This window comes from Suncus etruscus, chromosome 12 (genome assembly GCF_024139225.1).
Source record: "Suncus etruscus isolate mSunEtr1 chromosome 12, mSunEtr1.pri.cur, whole genome shotgun sequence".
NCBI classification, from domain to species: domain Eukaryota; kingdom Metazoa; phylum Chordata; class Mammalia; order Eulipotyphla; family Soricidae; genus Suncus; species Suncus etruscus.
The window spans coordinates 11,399,091-11,420,793 of NC_064859.1; the positions used below are offsets into that span (position 1 = coordinate 11,399,091).

At 42.0% G+C, this 21,703-nt stretch overlaps 1 protein-coding gene across 1 annotated transcript in view; it reads right to left on the reverse strand.

Annotated features, from left to right (window-relative positions):
* SRBD1 (S1 RNA binding domain 1) overlaps positions 1–16,690 on the reverse strand; it is a 184,923-nt gene extending 168,233 nt beyond the window's left edge. Inside the window, exons 1-6 of the mRNA XM_049784339.1 lie at positions 16,611–16,690; positions 13,653–13,824; positions 10,338–10,706; positions 7,185–7,351; positions 1,915–2,032; positions 76–214 (exon numbers count right to left, since the gene is read on the reverse strand). Coding sequence (XP_049640296.1) covers positions 76–214; positions 1,915–2,032; positions 7,185–7,351; positions 10,338–10,706; positions 13,653–13,824; positions 16,611–16,690 — 1,045 coding nt within the window. The remainder of the gene's footprint in view (positions 1–75; positions 215–1,914; positions 2,033–7,184; positions 7,352–10,337; positions 10,707–13,652; positions 13,825–16,610) is intronic.
* Positions 16,691–21,703: the final 5,013 nt, after the last annotated feature.

Genomic DNA, 21,703 nt, shown 5'->3' on the forward strand with positions numbered 1-21,703 from the left:
CAATTCATCAAACAATTCTGAAATGTGAGTTTGCATGTGTGAAAGGAACAGCGGAGCTGGTGGGCGTGCTGGTACCTTTGACAGTGGGTTTCACGTAGCTCATCAGGTTGAGCTGCCCTGGGTTCTCCAGTAGGCACCTCGCTGCTCCTTCCAGGCCCAGCTGCTTTGCTCTCTGGGCTTTGGTGCCTTTGCTCCCGGATTTGTATGGAGCTGACTAGAAAAAACAAATGAAAAACAGAAGTCAGAAAAGTCAGAAAACAAACCAGGACATTCCATCTGAAGCAAAAGTTAATATTAGGACACAGGTGAGAAGGACTGGTGAGTGTCCAGGACACTACTCTGCAACCTTCTCCTTCCTGCAGAGAGAAGCTGACCCTGTGAAGATGGTAAGTTCTGATCTGGCTCATTACATGTGCCCATATGCTTGGATGACTCACCTCCAAAACCCATAGTCTGGACTGCAAGAACTGCCCGGTCATCTCCTCAACTCAGTAAAAACTGAAAAACTCAGTAAAGGCCGTGAGTATCCAGGACTTGTAGTTTTGAGTTTTGGATTTGGAGCCAAATCTAGTGGTACTCAAGGCTTACTCCAAGTTCTGTGCTCAGGGATCATTCCTGGTGGTGGTGGGGGATGGTATAAAATGCTGGAGACTGAACCAAGGCCAGTAGTCGGTGCACAAGTCCCTTACCCCTGTCCCTGTCCTATCTATTGATGCTCAATCTTTTATCTCTTAATCCAGAGTCACTCCTATACGATCCCCATCACAGCTCCTTGCACAGCTTGGCTGAAAGTGGGTAACATTTAGATTCCCTACTGTCTCACCTATACCTGCCCAACCTCCCCACACTGTCTGATTTCCCCACAGGACAGTCCCTCCCTCCAGTTCTTCCTATATCTGCCACAACAGAATCTATTTCCTTTTTCTTTGAGAACTCTAGCCTCAACCTACTTTCAGTGCTGTTCCTCATATGCCTATCACAGAGTCTCAGTGAAATCTTCCACTCTCAATGTTTTTAAGTGCCCACAACCTGCTGAAGACAGTCACATCAAACCCTACCCCTACCCCTATCCCTACTCCTACTTTTACCCCTTCCCCTATCATCTATTCTTTTTCCAACTGGACAAGGAATTTCACTTATTTACTTATTTTTAATTTTTGAGCTACATATACCTAGGACTACTCAGGGCTTACTCCTGGCTCTGCACTCAGGAATCACACTGGGGTGGGGGGGGAGCGCTACATATGATACTGGGGATTAAAACCAGGTCAGCCATATGCAAGGTAAATGCTGTCCCTGATATACTACCATTTAGGCCCCAGGATAGAGAATTTTCTAAAGAAATTTCTGGGTAGCCACAATTCACACGTTCCTAGCAAAATGGAAATATATTTTACTGAATTAAATCACAGTGGTTGGTAGCTTTGATTTTCTATTTCCAGACATTCTCTAACTGTGAAAAGACCCAAACCAGATCCCAGAGGAAAGACAAGGAGGTTTAGGGTCTTCCTGACAAGCCTCTGGTCACAGCAAAAAACTCAATATCCCCTCTGCACCAAGGGCAATCCTAATCCTGTCAGCTTCTCTGCTTGCCTTGCAGCACTAAACCATTCCAGGGGGCTCCTGAGCCATGCTGGCTACAGCACAAACAAGAGTGGTGTAATAAAATCATGGTGGCAAAGTCTGAGCACACAGGCCAGGCGGAGACATGTGTGTGCACACATATGCATGCATGTCTGCGTTGTGTGCCTGCACACCTAAGCCAAGAGTGGAGCCCTAAGCCTTTGAATGAATGTGATCCCAGTGGTGCTCACAACAACAACTCCAAAGTGACACTGGACATCTGGAGTGTGGAGAGACCCACAACGTACTAGACCCGACTATGACACAGAGAGATTACGGAAGGCTCCTTACCACATGTTCAAGTTCCTCGGAAGTTTTACAGTTTAGCAAGGCTGTTAACAAGCTCTCGGTCATCTTCCCCTCCTTCTTAATTTTCTGAATCGTCTTATGAACCTTCCTCGCAACAGACCTGGAAAAAAATTATTATTATTATTATTATTATTTTGCAGTAAGATCCGTATCTCAAAACCTTGCTCAAAGCAAAGTGAAACTTCCAGAAGTATTGCAGGTAACATGAAAAACACAACCTGTTTCTCCTCTGAGCTACATAAGAATTAAGTTAGAAGCAGTTGGAAAGAATTTAGCCTGCGTTTTCTATAAACAAAAAATTTTTCTGGGGCCAGCGAGGTGGCGCTAGAGGTAAGGTGTCTGCCTTGCAAGCGCTAGCCAAGGAAGGACCACGGTTCGATCCCCCCGGCGTCCCATATGGTTCCCCCCAAAGCCAGGGGCAATTTCTGAGCGCTTAGCCAGGAGTAACCCCTGAGCACCAAACGGGTGTGGCCCCAAAAAAACAAACAAAAATTTTTTCTAAGATAACAGTATGACCATTCAAGTCAGACAAATCACATTTCCTGATACTATCCTCTAATTCTGGATCATTCGTTTCATCCAATGCCCCAATAATATCCTTGGGCATGAAAGCAATCAAGAAAAAAGATTGTACAAAACTGTCTCGTGTCATTTCTTTTAAGTTAAAACTTTATTTCACTCTTTTCTTCGTTTTCCAAACAGATAACATTAATTTGTAGATGACCCACACTTCCAGCTTCTTTTCTCCAGTTTGGTTTCATGGTACACACCCTTGGCAAGAATGCTAGAGAGGGCCAGGGAAACAAGAGCATGGCGCTGCCTTGCGTGCAGCCAACCTAGGTTCAAATCCCTGGTACTGCATAAACATTGAGCACCACAGAAATGCGACTCTTCCTCTCACTTCCATTAAGCAGCAAATCATTGTCATTAGTCTTATTACTAATGAACTTTGACACTGATTAAGACCATGCCCACAAGTTGTTCTGTAACACAAATGTTCTTTATTTGCTTTGAAAATGGCTGTTTCTGTTTATAGTTACCGTATATACTCGAGTATACACACACACACACACACACACACACACACACACACACACATTTGTGCAAAAAAACCTGAACTTGATTTATACTTGCGTCATACAGTTTATTTGATTCAGTGCACACGCACCAAATCAAATGCACTTAGTCTCCAGTCGCCTTCTGCCATATCTGAAGGAGGTGGTGCTTCGGCTCAGTCTACAAGTCAAGGCTGAGTTGAAGAGACAGGTGGCTAAACTGAACTATGCCACTAAACTATCTAACCCACCATATTCAATGTCACATTTAATTAAGTGAAAACCCCATTTAAGGCAGTAAAGTCGTATAAATAAATGTTTACAAATCCTGAATCCTTATAATCAGGGGTTTTGGAGTATAAGGATTCAGGATTTTTAACCATTTATTTACAATGCTTTACTGTTTTAAATGGTGTATTCACTTTATTAAAGTTGCCATCGAATAATATGGTTACTGTGGTATGTTAATGGTATACAGCATATAAAACAATCATGTATTGTAAATGTAATCAGATATTTATTTATTTATTTACTGATTCCTCAATTATTGCAATTGTTTTGGGTATATATTTTTATTTTTGAAATATACCAGTGGCTGCTGCATTTTCCACCTTGACTTATACTCGAATCACTAAGTTTTCCCGGTTTTTAGGGTAAAATTAAGGGGGTCGGCTTATACTCAAGTATATATGGTACTTAGACCATCTCATCCCTCCTTAAATTTCCTGATTATACATTGTGTTATGGCCCTGTGGATTTAAGTTTTTTTTTTTATATTTCAGTGGGTGTAACTCACTGCTCTAATTTAAAGCTCAAATTGTTGCAGATTTGGAGTGAATGAACCCTTTCAAGCTAGCTTAGCTTCTGTGTCTTTTGGACAAATCTCAATCATTCTGTGAACACAACCTTTTCTCTGACACAAAAATATTCTTATTCTCCTTTCCCTATGTGCATTACGAGAAAGTTCTTAGAAATCAAATTACGGGACTAGGGAAGCTCCCTGCTGCCACAGTACAGGAGGAATACACTTAGTACTGTCACTCATTTCCAAATATCATTTGCAGTCAAAGCAATAGCACAGCAGTAGGGAGCTTGCCTTGCATGAGGCCAACTGAGTAGAGACCCGGTTCTATTCTCGGCATCTCATATGGTCCTCCAAGCGTGCCAGGAGCAATTTCTGAGCGTAGAGCCAGTAGTAACCCCTGAACACCGCTGGATGTGACCCAAATCCCCCACCACCACCACCCCCAATTAAAGGAAGCAGAGTGCTATGCAGAGAAGCTGATTCAAAGATCAGGAACAGGGACAGACCAGGACAGAGGCAAGACACATTTACACCAGCACTTGGCAGTGACTTTTTCCCCTCTGTGAATACAAATTCTATATTTTATTTCCTCTGACTACTATAGTTATGTTTAATGCCTTGTAATTAATTACTGTTCTCATTTTTTAAAATTTGCCCAAAAAATGTTACTTCTAAAATGATAGGCAAAACTTAAAGAGGATGATATAAGTCATTAAAGATGACTGGGAGAAAGATTAGACCTACTGAGAAACACTAAGCAGAAAATTTTAAGTCAAAGAGAAGAATATATACTATCCTTCGTAGAACCGAGGCATCATTTATAAACCTTGCATAGTCCAATGCTGTTTTCAGAGAGTGAGATTTACCAGGGTCACTTAGCAAAAAGACCAAACATGTCCCATTAGCCTGAACACAGAGAAAAGAAGAGGCATCCTCGTGAAAGACAGGAAACAGGGCTTACTGCTCAAGGCCAGACTCTTACACTTTCTTAATAGTTGAACTCAGTAAGAAATGCATATAGTTGAAGCTGTTTTATAAGATTATCTTTACCTTTACTACATAAACTACACTTAGATACTTTCTAATCTCTATTTCAATTTTTTAAAGAGATAAAGACCTACTCATCGGCTTGCATATTCCTATGGGTTGCAACTAACAAATTAAAAATCAGTGCTTGAGTTAGGAGCAAGAGTACTATGTGGAGAGTGTCTGCCTTAAGTGGTTGACTCAAGCTGACCCACAGTCTCCCAAGCACAGCCAGGACTGATTCTTGAACACAGAGCAGGAGTAGGCTCAGAGCACAGCATAGAGAAAGGCTACAGGGAAAGTAGGAAGAAAGAAAAACCAAATCAAAATAAAAAAGAGAAACAAAACAAAACCAAAACGAAAATTAATGCTCTACTTGCAGAATGTCAAGCTTAGTAAAAGATAAGACAATATCTCATTAATAAAAATAAATATTTCTGTGATAAGATCTTCTCAACAGCCTTCAATTTTCTATTACTTCAAGAAATAGTGGCCTATACAGAAGCCACGTAAAAAAATGCTCTGCATCACTAATCCTCAGGGAGATGCAAATTAAAACAACTCTGAGATGTCACCATCTCACACCACAGAGACTGGCACATATCACAAAAAACATGAACTCCCCACATCCAACTGGTACACATGAGAGGAGAAAGGGACTCTTATTTACTGCTGGGGGAAATATTGACTGGTCTAGCCTTTTTTAAAATAATATGAACATTTCTCAAAAAACTAGAAGCTGAGCTTCCATATGACCCAGCAATACTGCTCCTGAGAATATACCCTGGGGCCCAAACACAACGCTGAAAAGTCATCTGCAATCTTATGTTCATTGTAGCACTATTTACAGTAGTCAGAATCTAAAAACAACCCAATTACATGAGAATAGATGAGTGGGTAAAGAAACTGTGGTACATCTACACAGTGGAATACTATGCAGCTGTAAGGATAAAAATGAAGTCATGGAATTTGCATATACATGAATGGTTATAGAGTGTTACGCTGATCAAGATGAGTCAAAGGGAGAGGGATAGATATGGAATGATCACACTCATTTGTGAGATATTAAAAATAGTAGTGTGGGGAGCCGAACTATTGGAACCTAGAACAAAGGTGCCTCAGAAATCCCTGACCTTGTTACCCACGTGACCAGAGGCACCCATGCCGTGAGGACAAAGGAAATAGACAAACACTAAAGTAAATTCAAAGCAGCCCAATACATCCAGCCAGAGAGAAAAATTATAGAGCAACTTGCCTTTGTGTTAGCAAAAGACTAATATGTTTACAGCTGATGTTTTTATTTATGCTTGCTAAGTAAAATTTTATAAGACCCTGTTTGGATCTTGTGCTTTCAGTATAAACATGTGCTCAGGTCTACCTCTTTACCCCTCCCTATTACCTGCCCCCAGCTTATGCTAATGAGTGCTTGCAATTGTAATTGGTGGAAAACCTGTAACACCCCCTGAGGTATTTCGCCCTTAAAAGCTGATCTCCCTGGGCAATAAACCCCTTTTGAACAGCGAGACTTGTCTTGAGGATTTTTCTTACTAACTTCTTAAGTTTTCTTCACAGATCAGACCTGCTCGAGTAAACCCACAAATTACTAGCGACCCTCATTCCCACACCCCTGCAGGTTGGGGGTCCCCCACCGAGGGTTGCATAGTAGTAAGACTGTAAAGACAATAGAAATAGATTGGTTCATGGTAGGCATAGTTTTTAATAGGTTTGTTCCATTTTATAACTACACAAAATATTCAATCTACTAATATTAAATAGAAAGCTGGTTTAAAAGATCACATAAAGATATATGTCTATTTCCAATCAAATCTTACACTGCCATTTTTATTCCATTTAGGACCTTAATAATACTAAAGATGTCTGTTTCATCTGAGCTGTTAAAGGTTTAGACTAAAATGTACTTTTCTGCTTTTCCAGCATTATGAACTACTATACTTCAAAACAGATAACAAACTCTTATTTACTTGTTTGGGGCCACACCTGGCTGTGTTCAGGACTTACTTCTGGTTCTATGCTCAGAACTCACTCCTGGGATTGAACCCATGTCAGCCACATGCAAAGCAAGGACCCTACCCACTGTTTCATCACTTCAGCCCAAAAATGACAAAATCTGTAGACACACACTTTGCTGATCTACATCTGTGCTAAACAGATTTCTACCAGCAGAGGCACTCAGGATAATTCCAAACAAGGAGAATAAAGCTTACTTCTGACAGAAAAAACTTTATCCAGATTTCAGAGCATTCAAAAGCCAAAATACTGGAATCGTCGAGCTAAATTGTTCATTTTTACCCTGTTTCTCCCCCACTGGGTCCCAGCTATCTTTCAACCCTTCCCAGATTTCTTACCGTAGTTCCTCTAGAGTTTGTTGAACTTCCCTCAAAGAATCAGCATCAAGGTTATTGATAAGCTCTTTCCGATAGCGTACAATGAAGGGAATAGTGTTAACATCATCAAAGAGACGGATGATGTTGGCACAGACCCAATATTCGAGGCACGTCATTTCAGATAAAACCTGCAGGTAAAGAAGATGGAGTGAACTAAATAATCCTGAAAATGAAACATCACCACTAGAATGACTAGCAAAGAATAAAGCACCAAACTAAAGTTCTTTCATCTCTAAAATAACTTCTTGAAGGGTATTATGTTATACAAATAAGTCAGAGGGAAGGAGAAAGGCACTGACCAAATGATTTCACTTATCTACTGTATAAAGAACAAAACAAGGGGGGCTGGAGAGATAGCATGGAGTTATGGTGTTTGCCTTTCATGCAGAAGGTCGGTGGTTCGATTCCCGATCCCATATGGTCCCCTGAGCCTGCCAGGAGAGATATCTGAGCGTAGGGCCAGGAGTAACACCTGAGCACTGCCAGGTGTGACACCCCCCCCCCAAAAAAAAAAGGGAACAAAACAAGGGAAAGGCCTATAATGAATGATGACAAAGTTTTGGTTAACAAACGAAGTTTACCAAAAAGAGGGAAATGTGTGGGAGGGTACAAAAGGTACAAGCTAGATATAACATAAGAACTTCTGTGGTGGGACAGGACTTTGACAGTGAGATGGTGTGATAACTATATCCATCAAAATCGAAAACACTAACACAATTACAAATAAGAGACCTGAGGGGCCAGAGTGATAGCACAATGGGAAGGGCATTTGCCTTCAACACAGACAACCTGGGTTCGATCCCCAGCATAGGATGTCCTTAGTCTGCCAGGAGTGATTTTTGAGCACAGAGCCAGGAATAACTCCTGAGCACTGCTGGGGATAGCCATAAACAAAACAAAACAAACAAATGTGTGAACTAAACTACAATATACTTTTTTTTTTAACTACTTTCACACAGTAGTCATTTCACTATTTCAGGAAAATTCAACTGAAACCACTGTTCCTATACCATTGAAATCTACAGGATTCTTTTCATGTTTCATCTCTCAGATTGGCAGCAAAGATCAAAGTGTCCCATAAGTAATAGAGAAAAAGAGCTTAAATGACAGCTAGTGAGAAAGGACATTGGTGGGCGAGTTAACAGAAGAGCATGGGAAATTCTTTGGCAAAACTTACAGTGCATGTACCTCTTTGGTTCATAAACTGAACTTCTGGAAATTTATCCCAATATATTCATGAAAATGCTATTATTTATTAAAGCTGTTTTAAAAAATTGTTTCCAACATAGAAAAAGTTAAAAAAAATCTTAAGTCTACAAAGGCTGTCATATGCCCAAGAAATACAGAAGACCATGCAACTACTTATAAAATAAATATGAAATAATTCACCATAATTAGGAATAAGAATTATCCTGGAAAATGTTATTGGTTGACTGAGAAGTAAAAGAGACTGGTCTATATGTCTGGGATTTAGAATCATAAAAATATACTACATATTCAAATACACAAACCCTTAGGCATCCACAAATGTACATGATAGCTGAAAAAGTTTCAAGAATTTAGCCTGGAAACGAGTAAAAAATAAATGCAGTTTTAGTAACCTCCAAAACATAAACAGATTTTTCAAAGTAAGGCATAAAAAGGCTTGCCATATTATTTCATCCTGATACCCAAGTTCTAATCATCAAAACCAAATAACAACAACAATAAAAAAAATCAAGAAAAATACTAAAGAAGTATCATTATCAATTAACATAATCAGGGGCCAGTGAGGTGGCACTAGAGGTAAGGTGTCTGTCTTGCAAGCGCTAGCCAAGGAAGGATCGCGGTTCGATCCCCAGGCTTCCCATATGGTCCCCCCAAGCCAGGGGAAATTTCTGAGTGCTTAGCCAGGAGTAACCCCTGTGCATCAAATGGGTGTGGCCCAAAAAACAAACAAACAAATAATAATAATAACATAATTAGGTCAATATATACTATGGACTGAATTCCAAAACTACAAGTAAAATAAATGGTTAAACTCCGCTATGAAAATTCATTTGTTTCCCAGATATCTTAAATTCTGACGCCTCCATCCTATCACTCATCCTGACAACTTCTTTCTGGGAAAGAAGCACTGCTTGCCCTAGCTCTTGCCTGGAGTCTACTGCAAATTGAATAGGCACACTGAATCTTGCACTTGGAAGTGCCCCTTCCCTAAATCTTGTTCCTCTTTCAGTTTCCCTTCATTAGTTCCATCCTTCCAACAGTTCAGGAATCTTTCATTCTCATCTCTTCAACTTTTAAATTCACTCTATCACAACAATCCATGAGCATTAGTTATATAGTATTTCTTGAAGTCTACTGCTGTCCTCCATTTTGACTCCCAGAAATGCCCAGTCTAGTTCAAACCTAAATTACTGCATGGAAAAATCTACAAAGAAACACACTTCAGTTCAACAACAAAGCTTCGCCACAAAACAACAAGAGCCCAATCTGTCAGCAATCTGTCTATGTACAGGACACAGCAGCTGAAACTCTAGGACAGAGACTGCCCTGCCTGTGGGCCTGGCACTTAGCTAGAGAAATGATCACGACAAGCTATTAAACAAGATGACGAACCCAGAAAGGAATCAGTAGTCAAAGAGCCATAGAAAGAATTCAAAGGACTGGACTACAGCGTGGCACATAGGAGGTTCTAGATTGATTTCTGGCAGAATACGGTTTCCCAAGCATGTCAGGGACCACTGGGTATGGCAAGAAAAAAAGAAAAAGGGAAGAAAGGAAAGGAGGGAGGGAATGAGGGAGAAAGGAAGGGAAGGAAGAAAAGAGGGAATGAAAAAGGGAAGAAGGGAAGGAAGGGAGGAAGGAAGGGAGAGAGGATAGGAGGAAGAAAGGAAAGGTGGGGAGGGAGGGAAAGGGAGGGAAAGAAGAGGGGAGGGAGGGAAGGATGGGGAGAGAGGGAAAGAGGGGGAGGGAGGGGGAAGAGAGGGAGGGAAGGAGGAAGGAAGGAAAAGGAACGAAGGAGGAAAGGAAGAAGGGAGGAAGAAAGGTAAAAGTCCTAGCCTTCACATAGTAAGTGCTTCCCTTCTCCTCAGAAAGGAAAGAATGAACACAGAAGAGGGTCACAGATACCTGTACAATGTCCCAGTTCATTTCCGACTCCTCTTTACCACCAGAGTCATTTGCTAGGGAACTGCTGGGCTGCCCTTGAGGACAGGATTCTGTCTTCACCCTCTTCAAAGGGGACTGACCAAAGGTAAAGTCTTCGTTCTCCTCTTCCTTTTTGCATGCAACTGCACAGGTGCTACTTGTGGATGGGTAAGCCCCACCGGGGCTCCCACTCACTGCATCACTGGCTTGGTTCATGTCATCAACAATTTTCCGCTTCTTGGGCCTCTGCACTGAATTTCTTTGTTTGGTCTTCACTGTTTTTGGAATGGCCACAGTATCCTGTTGGTTTTGGTCTTCCACATCCACATCAGCAATAGCCACAGAGTTATTCTATCCAAGCACAGAGAAAAAAACATGAGAATTTGTTTTTTGGGTCATACCCAGAGTTGCTCAGGGGTTACTCCTGGCTCTGTGCTCGGAAATCACTCCTGGCAGACTTGGGAGACCATATGGGATGAAAGGATTCGAACCACTTTCTATCCTGGATCAGCTGCTTGCAAGGCAAGTGCCCTACTGCTGTGCTATCTCTTCAGCCCCTGAGGTACATATATCTTAGCAATTTTGAAAACACCAGAATGTATCTTAAGTGAGAAGACTTTATTTTAATTTTATTCCTTTTAAAAAATATATACATGGGGACCAGAGAGATAGCATAGCAGTAGGGCATTTGCCTTGCATGCGGCCAACCAGGGAGAGACCCAGTTCAATTTCTGGCATCCCATATGGTCCCCCAGCCTGCCAGGGGTGATTTCTAAGTATAAAGCCAGGAGTAACCCCTGAATGCAGCTGACTGTGGCCCAAAACCAATCAATTAATTAATAAAGTTTAAAAAGATATGGGCCAGAGAGACAGCATGGAGGTAGAGTGTTTGCCTTGCATGCAGAAGGACGGTGGTTCAAATCCTGGCATCCCAGATAGTCCCCAAGCCTGCCAGGAGTGATTTCTGAGTGTAGAGCCAGAGGAACCCCTGAGTGCTGCCGGGTGTGACCCAAAAACCAAAAAAAATAAAGGGGGGGGGGCTGTGTCTCATTGAAAATATTAAAAAAATCTCTATGACAAAGCAAAGCAGAGAAGTTCCACTCTCTTGAATTATACTTTAAACTAAAGAAGACGGGAGGCCTGGGACCGAAGAGAGAGCATGGAGGTAAGGTGTTTGCCTTGCATGCAGAAGGATGGTGGTTCGAATCCCGGCATCCCATATGGTTCCCTGAGCCTGCCAGGAGCAATTTCTGAGCATAGAGTCAGGAGTAACCTGAGTGCTGCTGGGTGTGACCCAAAAGCCAAAAGCCAAAAAAAAAAAAAAAAGAAGAAGATGGGAGGCCTGAGAGATAGTATAGTGGATAGATCATTTGCTTGCACTTAGTGAACCGGATTCAATCCCCTGCATCCCATGTGGTTTCCAAGGGCCAAAAATAACCAAAACAGACTAAAGAAGACTTTGCTAAAGTATCGTATCCTCAAAGTGCTTGTGCTTGTGAGTCAAGTACAAAGACTGCTACTTAAAGAGGTATTTCCGAGGTGAGAAAGGAATGCCAGGCATCCTGGAGAACCTCCAAAAGCCATCAACATGATGACAGAAGTCAGTATTTTTTCAGTTAGAAGTAAAACCCATCCAGCCATAAACACTGTTTTCAGCCAAAAGCTTGTGTGCAAAGATGTGGAAGCAAAAGTAGGAGAGAGAGGGGGGCCGGGTAGGTGGCGCTGGAGGTAAGGTGTCTGCCTTGCAAGCGCTAGCCAAGGAAGGACCGCGGTTCGATCCCCAGGCATCCCATATGGTCCCCCCAAGCCAGGGGCGATTTCTGAGCACATAGCCAGGAGTAACCCCTGAGCGTCAAACGGGTGTGGCCCAAAAACCAAAAAAAAAAAAAAAAAAAGTAGGAGAGAAAAGACTAAGTCAAAAGATCTACCAACGGGGCCGGGCGGTGGCGCTGGAGGTAAGGTGCCTGCCTTGCCTGCGCTAGCCTAGGACGGACCGCGGTTCGATCCCCCGGCGTCCCATATGGTCCCCCAAGAAGCCAGGAGCAACTTCTGAGCGCATAGCCAGGAGTAACCCCTGAGCATCAAATGGGTGTGGCCCAAAAACCAAAAAAAAAAAAAAAGATCTACCAACAAGGTGTCCCCTACTGCAGAAATGAAATGTGCTCCCAGAAAGTCATGTGTCCAGACCCAGTCACACCTCAAGACCAGGCCAAGCTGAGGACTGAGTAGGTAAAAGCTGCATTTGAGAGGTCTCCTCAAGGAAGCTGTTATTTACAGCAATCATAGTCAATTATTTTGGAAATGCCTTACTTTTTGTAATACAAAATATCCTACAACTTCTTGATTAGCTAAAGCCTATTAAGTAGATAAGGTATTTTTCTTAAAGCAAGTTATGCCAATGGCTAAAAGATTCCTTTTCTTTCCCTCCAACACACTAGATCCAAGATAAATTTTTCTATTAATACCCACAGCAGAGGAAACTAATGGCCTAGTTTTGTCACTGACTGTGTCAAATATTTTTCCAATGTTGCCCTTTCTCTTTCCTGGCCAAAAGTTTAGAAAGGGACCCTCAGGGGCAAACTAAAACAAACAAGCCTAGTAGTTTAGAAAAAAAATGACAACCTGAAAGAAGCTTCTCTACTGCATTCTATTTGCTGATTAGAGAATGGACAGTGCTAGACTATACTGGCCTACAGCCCTTCTTGAGTCATAGGCTCCTTCATTCTCACTGGCATCTTGAGAATCACCCTTTGCCATGTTCATCTGATGTTTCTGAACCTGTGATGACACGCAGTGCAGTCACTTCGTGTACCTCAGATGCTCATCATTCTCCTTCAGGAATGTAACAGAATTGCCTGAAAAGCCATGAGACTCTGTCAGAGCTATTATCTCTCTAGATGCAGAACTAGACCCCCACGCCCTCTCAGGAGATCATGCTCTAATCCAAGCCAATACAGTACCGCTTGATCTTTTCCTTTTTTACACAAAAAAAGGGGCACATAGGGCAGCAGTCATGGACTACTCCTCGCTCTGTGCCCAGGGGTCCATAAAGTTTTGTTTAAGGGTCCATATTGGGTTACGGATATCAAACTGGGGTTTAGTAATGGAGTTTAGACAATGCAAGCACTTACTTCTTGTGCATACTACTGGGTCCTAAGCCCTTTTCTATTTGGATGTTCCTGTGCTGCTTTCTAGATGGCACGTGCTCACATGCTCTGCTCTGGAGATGTGTGCAAGAGGTGACGTCACTGTTAGGGGAACACCACAGCTTGCCCTGTAACCAGCTAAAGCACCTACCAGCTCCGACTTCACAATCACTCTGGCTGGGTCTTCACTGACCCCTGGGGCAGTCTTCCTCCCCTTCGGTGCCCTCTTTGCTTTGGAGTTCTTGGGAGGCTGCTTACGAGCTTTGGGAACTTTCTTTGAGGGCTCCCAGATACTATCGTCTTTGTTATCTTCTTCAGATGATCTAGGAATAAGTGAAGAGAAAAATTTTCAGAAAAGGACGCTTATTGTGAGAGATGACAACAATAACAAAAGAGACACAAGGTTCCTGAAAAAAACAAGGTAGTGACATGGTCACAGACTACAAAATAAAACAGCAGCTGATCAAAGACCAGTGTGAAAATCCCCTAAATCTCCTGTAAATCACAGGCCACACACACACACACACACACACACACACACACACACACACACACACACACACACACACACGACAAAGAGGAAATCATTAACTTTTAGGTCATTTACTGCTTCAGGTCACACTACAGACTTGTGAATATTTCCATTAATGATTTCCTAAATAGTCTCATTCACTTACTTGTATTAAGTCACTCAGTAGGAAGTAGGAAATGCGTCTCAGAAACATCCTAAATTTCAGAAAAAGGCAGCACCAAGACCCTCCAAGCTGCTTTAATAAACCCTCTGTTTTCTTTCAGAGAAGTGACTGGTTTCCTGACAAGGTGGCAGCCATGCCTGCCAGTTGTTTCTGACAACCCAACGATCACACACTTGGCAGTTCTGATAAAGGAACATGGCATCAAGCTCTTGTAGACCCAGTTAATTCCATTTCTAATCTTAAACCTATTACCCATATGGTCAAAGGAAAGCCAGTCCCCTCACAGAGACAAGTAAGCAGGAAAGTCTGGCTATCTGTAATAAAGGTTTAAACTCTGTTCACAAACCAGACCTTCCTGGATAACTGTTAGCTACATTTTTTATAACAGAGCTCTCTTCAAATACTGGTTAAAATCTAAGAAAAGACAAAATAAGTAAATAGAGAATCATTAAGCAATAACATCAGAATTAAATGGGAAAAAAACAACTTTGTATTATACAGAAATCAGAACTCTGGAGTTTCAAGCATAAGACTGTTTAAATGAGGGGCCGGAGCAGTGGCGCATCGGTAGGTAGTTTGCCTTGTTTACCTAGGATGGACCCTGGTTTGTTTATTTTTTTTTTTGGGCCACACCCGGCAATGCTCAGGGGTTACTCCTGGCTGTCTGCTCAGAAATAGCCCCTGGCAGGCTCGGGAGACCATATGGGACACCGGGATTCGAACCAACCACCTTTGGACCTGGATCGGCTGCTTGCAAGGCAAACGCCGCTGTGCTATCTCTCTGGGCCCTGGACCCTGGTTTGATCCCCCAGCGTCCCACATGGTCCCCCAAGCCAGGAGCAATTTCTGAGCGCATAGCCACGACAACGGGTGTTTCCCCCCGCAAAAAAAAAACAAAAAATAATTTTTTGAGATCAGAGAGATAGTTTGGAAGTAAGGCATTTGCCTTGCATGCAGAAGGTCAGTGGTTTGAATCCCGGCATCCCATATGGTCCCCCGAGCCTGCCAGGAGCGATTTCTGAGCGTAGAGTCAGGAGAAACCCCTGAGCGCTGCTGGGTGTGACCCAAAAATAAATAATAATAACAATAATAATAATAATAATAATAATAATAATAATAATAATAATAATTGTTCAAATATGCAAAGTAACTTCATTCCTCCTCAGGTTCATGGTCAGCCCAGTTCACTGGCCCTTCCTCACACAGGCACACAGGCCTAAAGGCCACGAACGTGCTACCCATTATGAGGACAAGAATGCAAGGAAAGGGATGATTTCATGGTCCACCAGGACTTCTAAGTCAGCTCTCCCTTGAGTCCTGGTGACAGCAATCAGCTCCATCTGTGAAGCTCTTTCCTCCCCACCAGCACCACATGCCTGTTTTCCCTCTGGCTTCTTGGGCAGCTTTGATCCCCTGACACCTCCTGCCCTTATCAACCTTCCAAATATAGGACCCCCAGGGCTTGGTTGTCAGCCAGCTGCCTTCTTAGGAAATGAACCATTTCTCGAGATAGCAAAATACCATTGACTCTCCCTTCTCTATCTGCATCTGGGTCTCAGCTCTAAAACTGTGTGTCCACTGGCACTCGGAACCTGGCAAATATCTTGAAGTTGGCGAATAGCTGGAGCACATGAATTCACAACAGAGGAATAGCCCTGGTGACCTATGAGCATATTCAGGACTGTCCCTGGTGGTCATCAGTACTGCCAGGCCCAAGCAGCAGAACACCTGCATTAATACCCCCAATCCATCTGTTTGTCTCCTCTATCTTGAAACCAGTTCAAATGGGGCCGCGTTGCACCATATCCCTCAGCGACCCTGAGCTTCCTGCTTCCAGTCTTGCTTCTTACCACCTGTTGTCCAGAATGATCTTCTATAAATGCAAACAGGATCATGTACCTGCCCCAAATCCTTCAAATGGCCCGACCCACTTCATCAAACCTGGACACCCTGTCACATGTGGCCTGTGAGATTCGACCTGGTCCGAGCTTACCCCCCTCAGGACTGCCCCTTCTCTATACCAGCGAGACAGCAGATGGTTATGCTCTTCCCTGCACACACCAATTTCATTTCTGTAACTCTGTGTGCTCCCTTGACATAGAACAATGGGGTGCACTCCAAAATCACATCTAGGTGACACCCCAAAGGTCTCCACACTTATAACCCCTTGCTTTTTTTATTTTTTATTTTTTAAAACAGTATGAGGGGGCTAGAGCAATGATACCATGGGTAGGGGCATTTGCCTTCCATGAGGCTGACCAGGGTTCATTCTCCAGCATCTCATATGGTCTGCTGAGTCCACCAGGAATGATTCCTGAGTGCAGAGCCAGGAGGAACCCCTGAGCACCACCAGGTGTTGCCCCCAAACAAAAAACAAACAAACAAACAAACAAAAAAAAATCCAATATGCTTACAAGTCAGAGAAGGAAGAAAATTCATCTTTGGGTTCTGCAGCCTGGGCCTTTATCTTAGTTCTTCTTGGCAATGATGACATCTGGAAGAAACAGCATATAAACTCAATCTCATTTGATTCACTGGAATGATCATTTGCATTGTCAACATGTGACTTTCAAAACATTCTAATAATCTTGCTGCCATAAAATGCCATTAAAAGAAGAATTTAGGGGCCGGAGAGATAGCATGGAGGTAGGGTGTTTGCCTTTCATGCAGAAGGATGGTGGTTCGAATCCCGGCATCCCATATGGTCCCCTTAGTCTGCCAGGAGTGATTTCTGAGCGCAGAGCCAGGAGTAACCCCTGAATGCTGCCAGGTGTGGACCCCCCCCCCAAGAAAAAGAAGAATTTAGTGGGCTGGAACAATAGCACAGCAAGAAGGGCATTTGCCTTGCACACAGTCGAGCTTGGTTTGATCCCATCATCCCATATGGTCACCCAAGCCCACCAGAACTAACTTCTAGGAGCAGATCCAAGAGTAACAAAAATTAAATTAAAGGAAAATTTACAGGGTCAGGCCAATAATATAGCAAAAAGGCATGCAGCCAATGCAGGTTTGATTCCCAATAACTCATATATCCCCCAATACTGCCAGAAGTGATCCCTGAATGCATAGTCAGGAGTAATCCCTGAGTACCACTATGTATGGGGGATGCGGGGGGGGGGGGGAGGGAATAAAACTTAAAAAAAAATCCTGCCTCTCAGCGTATCTGTCTGCTCTATTGTCATATGACAAATAGGCTCATCCATGATGAGATCACAGGTGAATGGGATCATTCACAAAACTTAGTTTCTCCTATATTTCTATCAATCGTAAGAGCAAAGTACAATCTTCTATTGGTACCTCAAAAAGCCAAAGAGATAATAGCACAACAGGGAGTGTTTGCTTCACACACATCCAACCCAGTTCAAATGCCCAAAACCACATACAGTTTAGAGACCAACCAAGCGTGATCCCTGAGAACAGATCTCAGTGTAAAGCCCTGAACAAAGATGGGTATGGCCAAAAAATATCAATAACAAAAACTTAATGAATTTAGATCGTCTTCTGAAATGTATAAGCTCCCAAGGAAGATAATTTTCAAGATATTTTTCTAGAATTATAGCCAAACATACTTATTTTTTGGTGATTTATTAGAAAACAAATTCATTAAATAATACCTTAAAAAGATTTTTTCCTTTTGTCTTTTTTACAATATACAGTAGAGGCCTCGCAACTTTAAAGTTCTTTCTTCTTGCCTTCAGAATATTTGAGATTATATGTTTCTCCACATGATCCTTCCTCAAGAAAGCACCACTGGAAACTGACAGTAAAGGAAACTTGTGATTTCTATCTACCTTTTGCCACAATAAAATACAAAAAGAGGGAGTTAGTGTGTAATATCAATGTTTCAAATCAGAATATAAATGAAATATTCAACTAGTGAGAGACTGAGCCAACCAGTTATCCCTTTGGGTGGGAAACACATGTTTAATTCTTACCTTTGCACCATGAACAAAATACTTCACCTTGTCTAGTGATCTGACACATTCAAAATAAAACTATAGGGGCCAGGGAGGTAGGGTCAGGGCTAGAGCACAGGCTCTGCAACAGAGGCCCAGGTTCCACCCGGGCACCACATGGTCCCCAAGCACTGAACCAGGGGTAGCCCCTGCCAACTGCCAGAAATAACCCAAAAGGCAGAACAAACATTTTTATTATTTTGGGCTATACCCAGCAGTGGTCAGTAGTTATTTCCTGGTTATTAGTTAAAATTAGTTAAATTAGTTTAAATTAATTTTAAATGAGTCAAGTCACATTGTACATGTGAAGCCCAGAATTCCATCCCCAGCAGTGCATACACCACAACTGCAATAAAAATGACAAAAGGAACTACCATAGTTAAGCACGTTTCATCATTTTGAAGGGAAATTTTCTCCTAGGCAGAACTCAAAAATTCAAAAACCAAGAAGAGCATCTTATTTTCCTACAGAAAAAAAAACAAACAAGTAAAACAGGAAACAGGGTCTGTTGTCGCCAATTAGCTGCGGAAAAGTGGAAAGTGTTGAGACGTCTTTGGAGAAGGCAGTCTCCAGGCTAACAGGTAACAAGAGTTGTGAGTGTAGTCTGCTAAACACAGACATCCCTTGTCCCGAATCCTCTTCTCCCACTGGCTCCTCAGAACTGCCTATTCTTACCCTTGAAGGAGAAGAGAATCCCCTTCTCAGGAGTCTGACCACTCTAAGAAGGTAGGGCACTTGCCTTTCATGTGGCTGACCCAGATTCAATCCCCTGCACTCCATAAAGTCCCCTGGGCACTGAGCCAGGTATGATCTCTGAGCATCATCAGGTGTCTCCACCATAAAAAAAAGTCCCAAAGATAACCACGTTCCTAACCAAAGAACTAGTCTGACCATTCCATCTCCATCATTCTACAGTATGACTGTTACAGAGCTTTCCCACACAAATACCATGTTATCAATTCACATGTGGCCATTTCCATCTTAACAGAAAGGTTTTAGAGAAGGGACAACAACCTCCAACAGGTTTATAACATTTTAATCATCACAAAAGGCTTTCTTGTAACAAATATTTCCAACTGCCCTTTGAATAGGTCCTCTGAAGGAATGCTACATGGAAGAATAAGTAAAATGTAAATTTGTCTCCTAACAAATAAAAAAAATAGAAGCTTGAAAAGGGGGCTGAGGTAAAGGAGAGCATATAGGAATACCTAGGCCAATTTCAGGAAAACTGATTTTGAGAAAGAGTAGCCACAGATGCTCAAGTCCTACCTAGAAATAATTTAAATTATTTATATTTATATTTATAATATTTATATAATATATGGGGTCGCAGGTGCTTTTGGTGATATTAAGGAAGGACAGAACTAAATAGCAAGCCAGAGTCACAAAAGTAAAATCATGAAACCCAAACTTTAACAACCAAACTTTAAAAAGTGCCTGTTATGCTGGCAGGCTGGGATGGATTCTGGGAATATTGGTGGCGAGAGGTTGACACTGGAGTTTGAGACTGGTCCTGAAACTCTGTATGTCTAAAACCCAACAATGAATAATTTTTTAAATCACAGTGATTTAAATAAAAAAAAATTTTAAAAATCTATGCCACATTCTATACACCCATCTAGAGTACGCATGGTGTAATTAAAGTCCAATGGTCTACAGACCCATTTTGTGTCTCTCCCACTATATTCCCTTACTTCATATGCCACAAAATCGGTGTATTTAAACACCATGTGTACGTAGACGCTTATAATACATGTTCCTGACATTCTATGTATTTAAACACCATGTGTACGTAGACGTTTATAATACATGTTCCTGACATTCTATGTTCCAACATCAATTCCACCACCAGTGTAATATAGGAATATATTATACCACCCTAATATTTCCATCCCAAAGATTCATGTATAATTAATGGCCTGTCTGTGAAACTATTAAAATACCTCATAGCTAACTAAAACTTAGCATATACCCAATGGAATTACTGATAACCATTTTTTTTCCTAAAATTTTATTCTACCCTACCTATTAAATAGCAACCGTTTGCTAAGCCAAAACCTTGGGGAAACTCAGAGTGTCTCACTGAGTCGTAACTGACAAAAACTATAACGAAGTACACTAACTTCCAACATGTATATATGTCTCTGTACTCAAAATACTGAGGATACTCATTCATTTGCCTCATCAAAAACAAGCTTCTTGGGCTCGGAGAGATAGCACAGCGGTGTTTGCCTTGCAAGCAGCCGATCCAGGACCAAAGGTGGTTGGTTCGAATCCCGGTGTCCCATATGGTCTCCCGTGTTTGCCAGGAGCATTTCTGAGCAGACAGCCAGGAATAACCCCTGAGCACTGCCGGGTGTGACCCAAAAAAACCAAAAAAAGAAAAAAAAAAAAGAAAAAAAAAAGAAAAACAAGCTTCTTTCTTTTCTTCATCTTTAACATCCAATTTCCTGTAAGGCACAGTCTTGCTCCAGAATATATCATCATCTCTGCTCTCCAGTAAATCTTTAGTTCAAAATCATCTTCACTTGGATTTACTAGTTACCAGGACTTATCAGGCCTCCCTGCTTCCATTTTTGCCACTACACCCCATTCTCCACAATTCAATCCAAAACGTCACAACAGCCTGCAATTTCTGCTAATTATACATCACTTAAGTGAGTATGCACAGGTGTCAACATGTTTTAAAACAACTGAAAGGCTGGAGCAATAGTCTAGGGTGGTAGGGCACATGCCCTGCACATAGCCAACTGGGTTCGATCTCCAGCATCCCATACGGTCCCCTAAGCCTGCCAGGAGTAATTCCTGAGTGCAGAGCCAGGAGTAACCCGAGCAATACCAGGTGTGACCCTAAAACAACAGCACACATGTGCACACACACAAAATTTGAGGGGCCATATAAATTGTGCATTCAGTATGGTGCTTGCCTTACAGGTGGCTGACCTGATTCGATTCCAGCATCATATAGTCCTGTTAGCCCTGCAAGGAATAATCCCTGACACTGCCAGGTGTGGCCCAAAAGCAAAACCAAAATATTTTAATAACTTCTTACTCCATTTTTCAGTAGAGTCCACTTTTTTCACGACTGCCTTCCAAAATGCCTGTCTTCCTTTCTGACCACATCCACTGCCTTAACATTCCCTGTACAGACACTACTTGAAACACTCTGTCTTCTATTTGTCAATAAACTCACCTCGTCTCTTCTCATCTCATCTCATCTCTTCAGTCGCTTAGTGGTGGCTAAAAATTAGTGTACTGGGTGTCTAAATATTATTGGATGCTATTTACCTGCACAGAGAATTCCTATTTTGAATGTTTGGAGATTTTTTTACCTTATTCCAAACCCTCTTAACGACTCTGAGCACGTAAGCATATTCAAGATCAATGAATTTGGGATTTTATTCAAGTTGATATGTTATTATGAAAGTGGGCACTGAACTAGAGATTATAAACCATGGCAAGACCAGTGCATATGTAGATGCTTAATTGAAATTGGTAAAACCCCTAACAAAAAGTTTAGGAGAGCTTAAGAGAACTGTTTAAGAGGGACT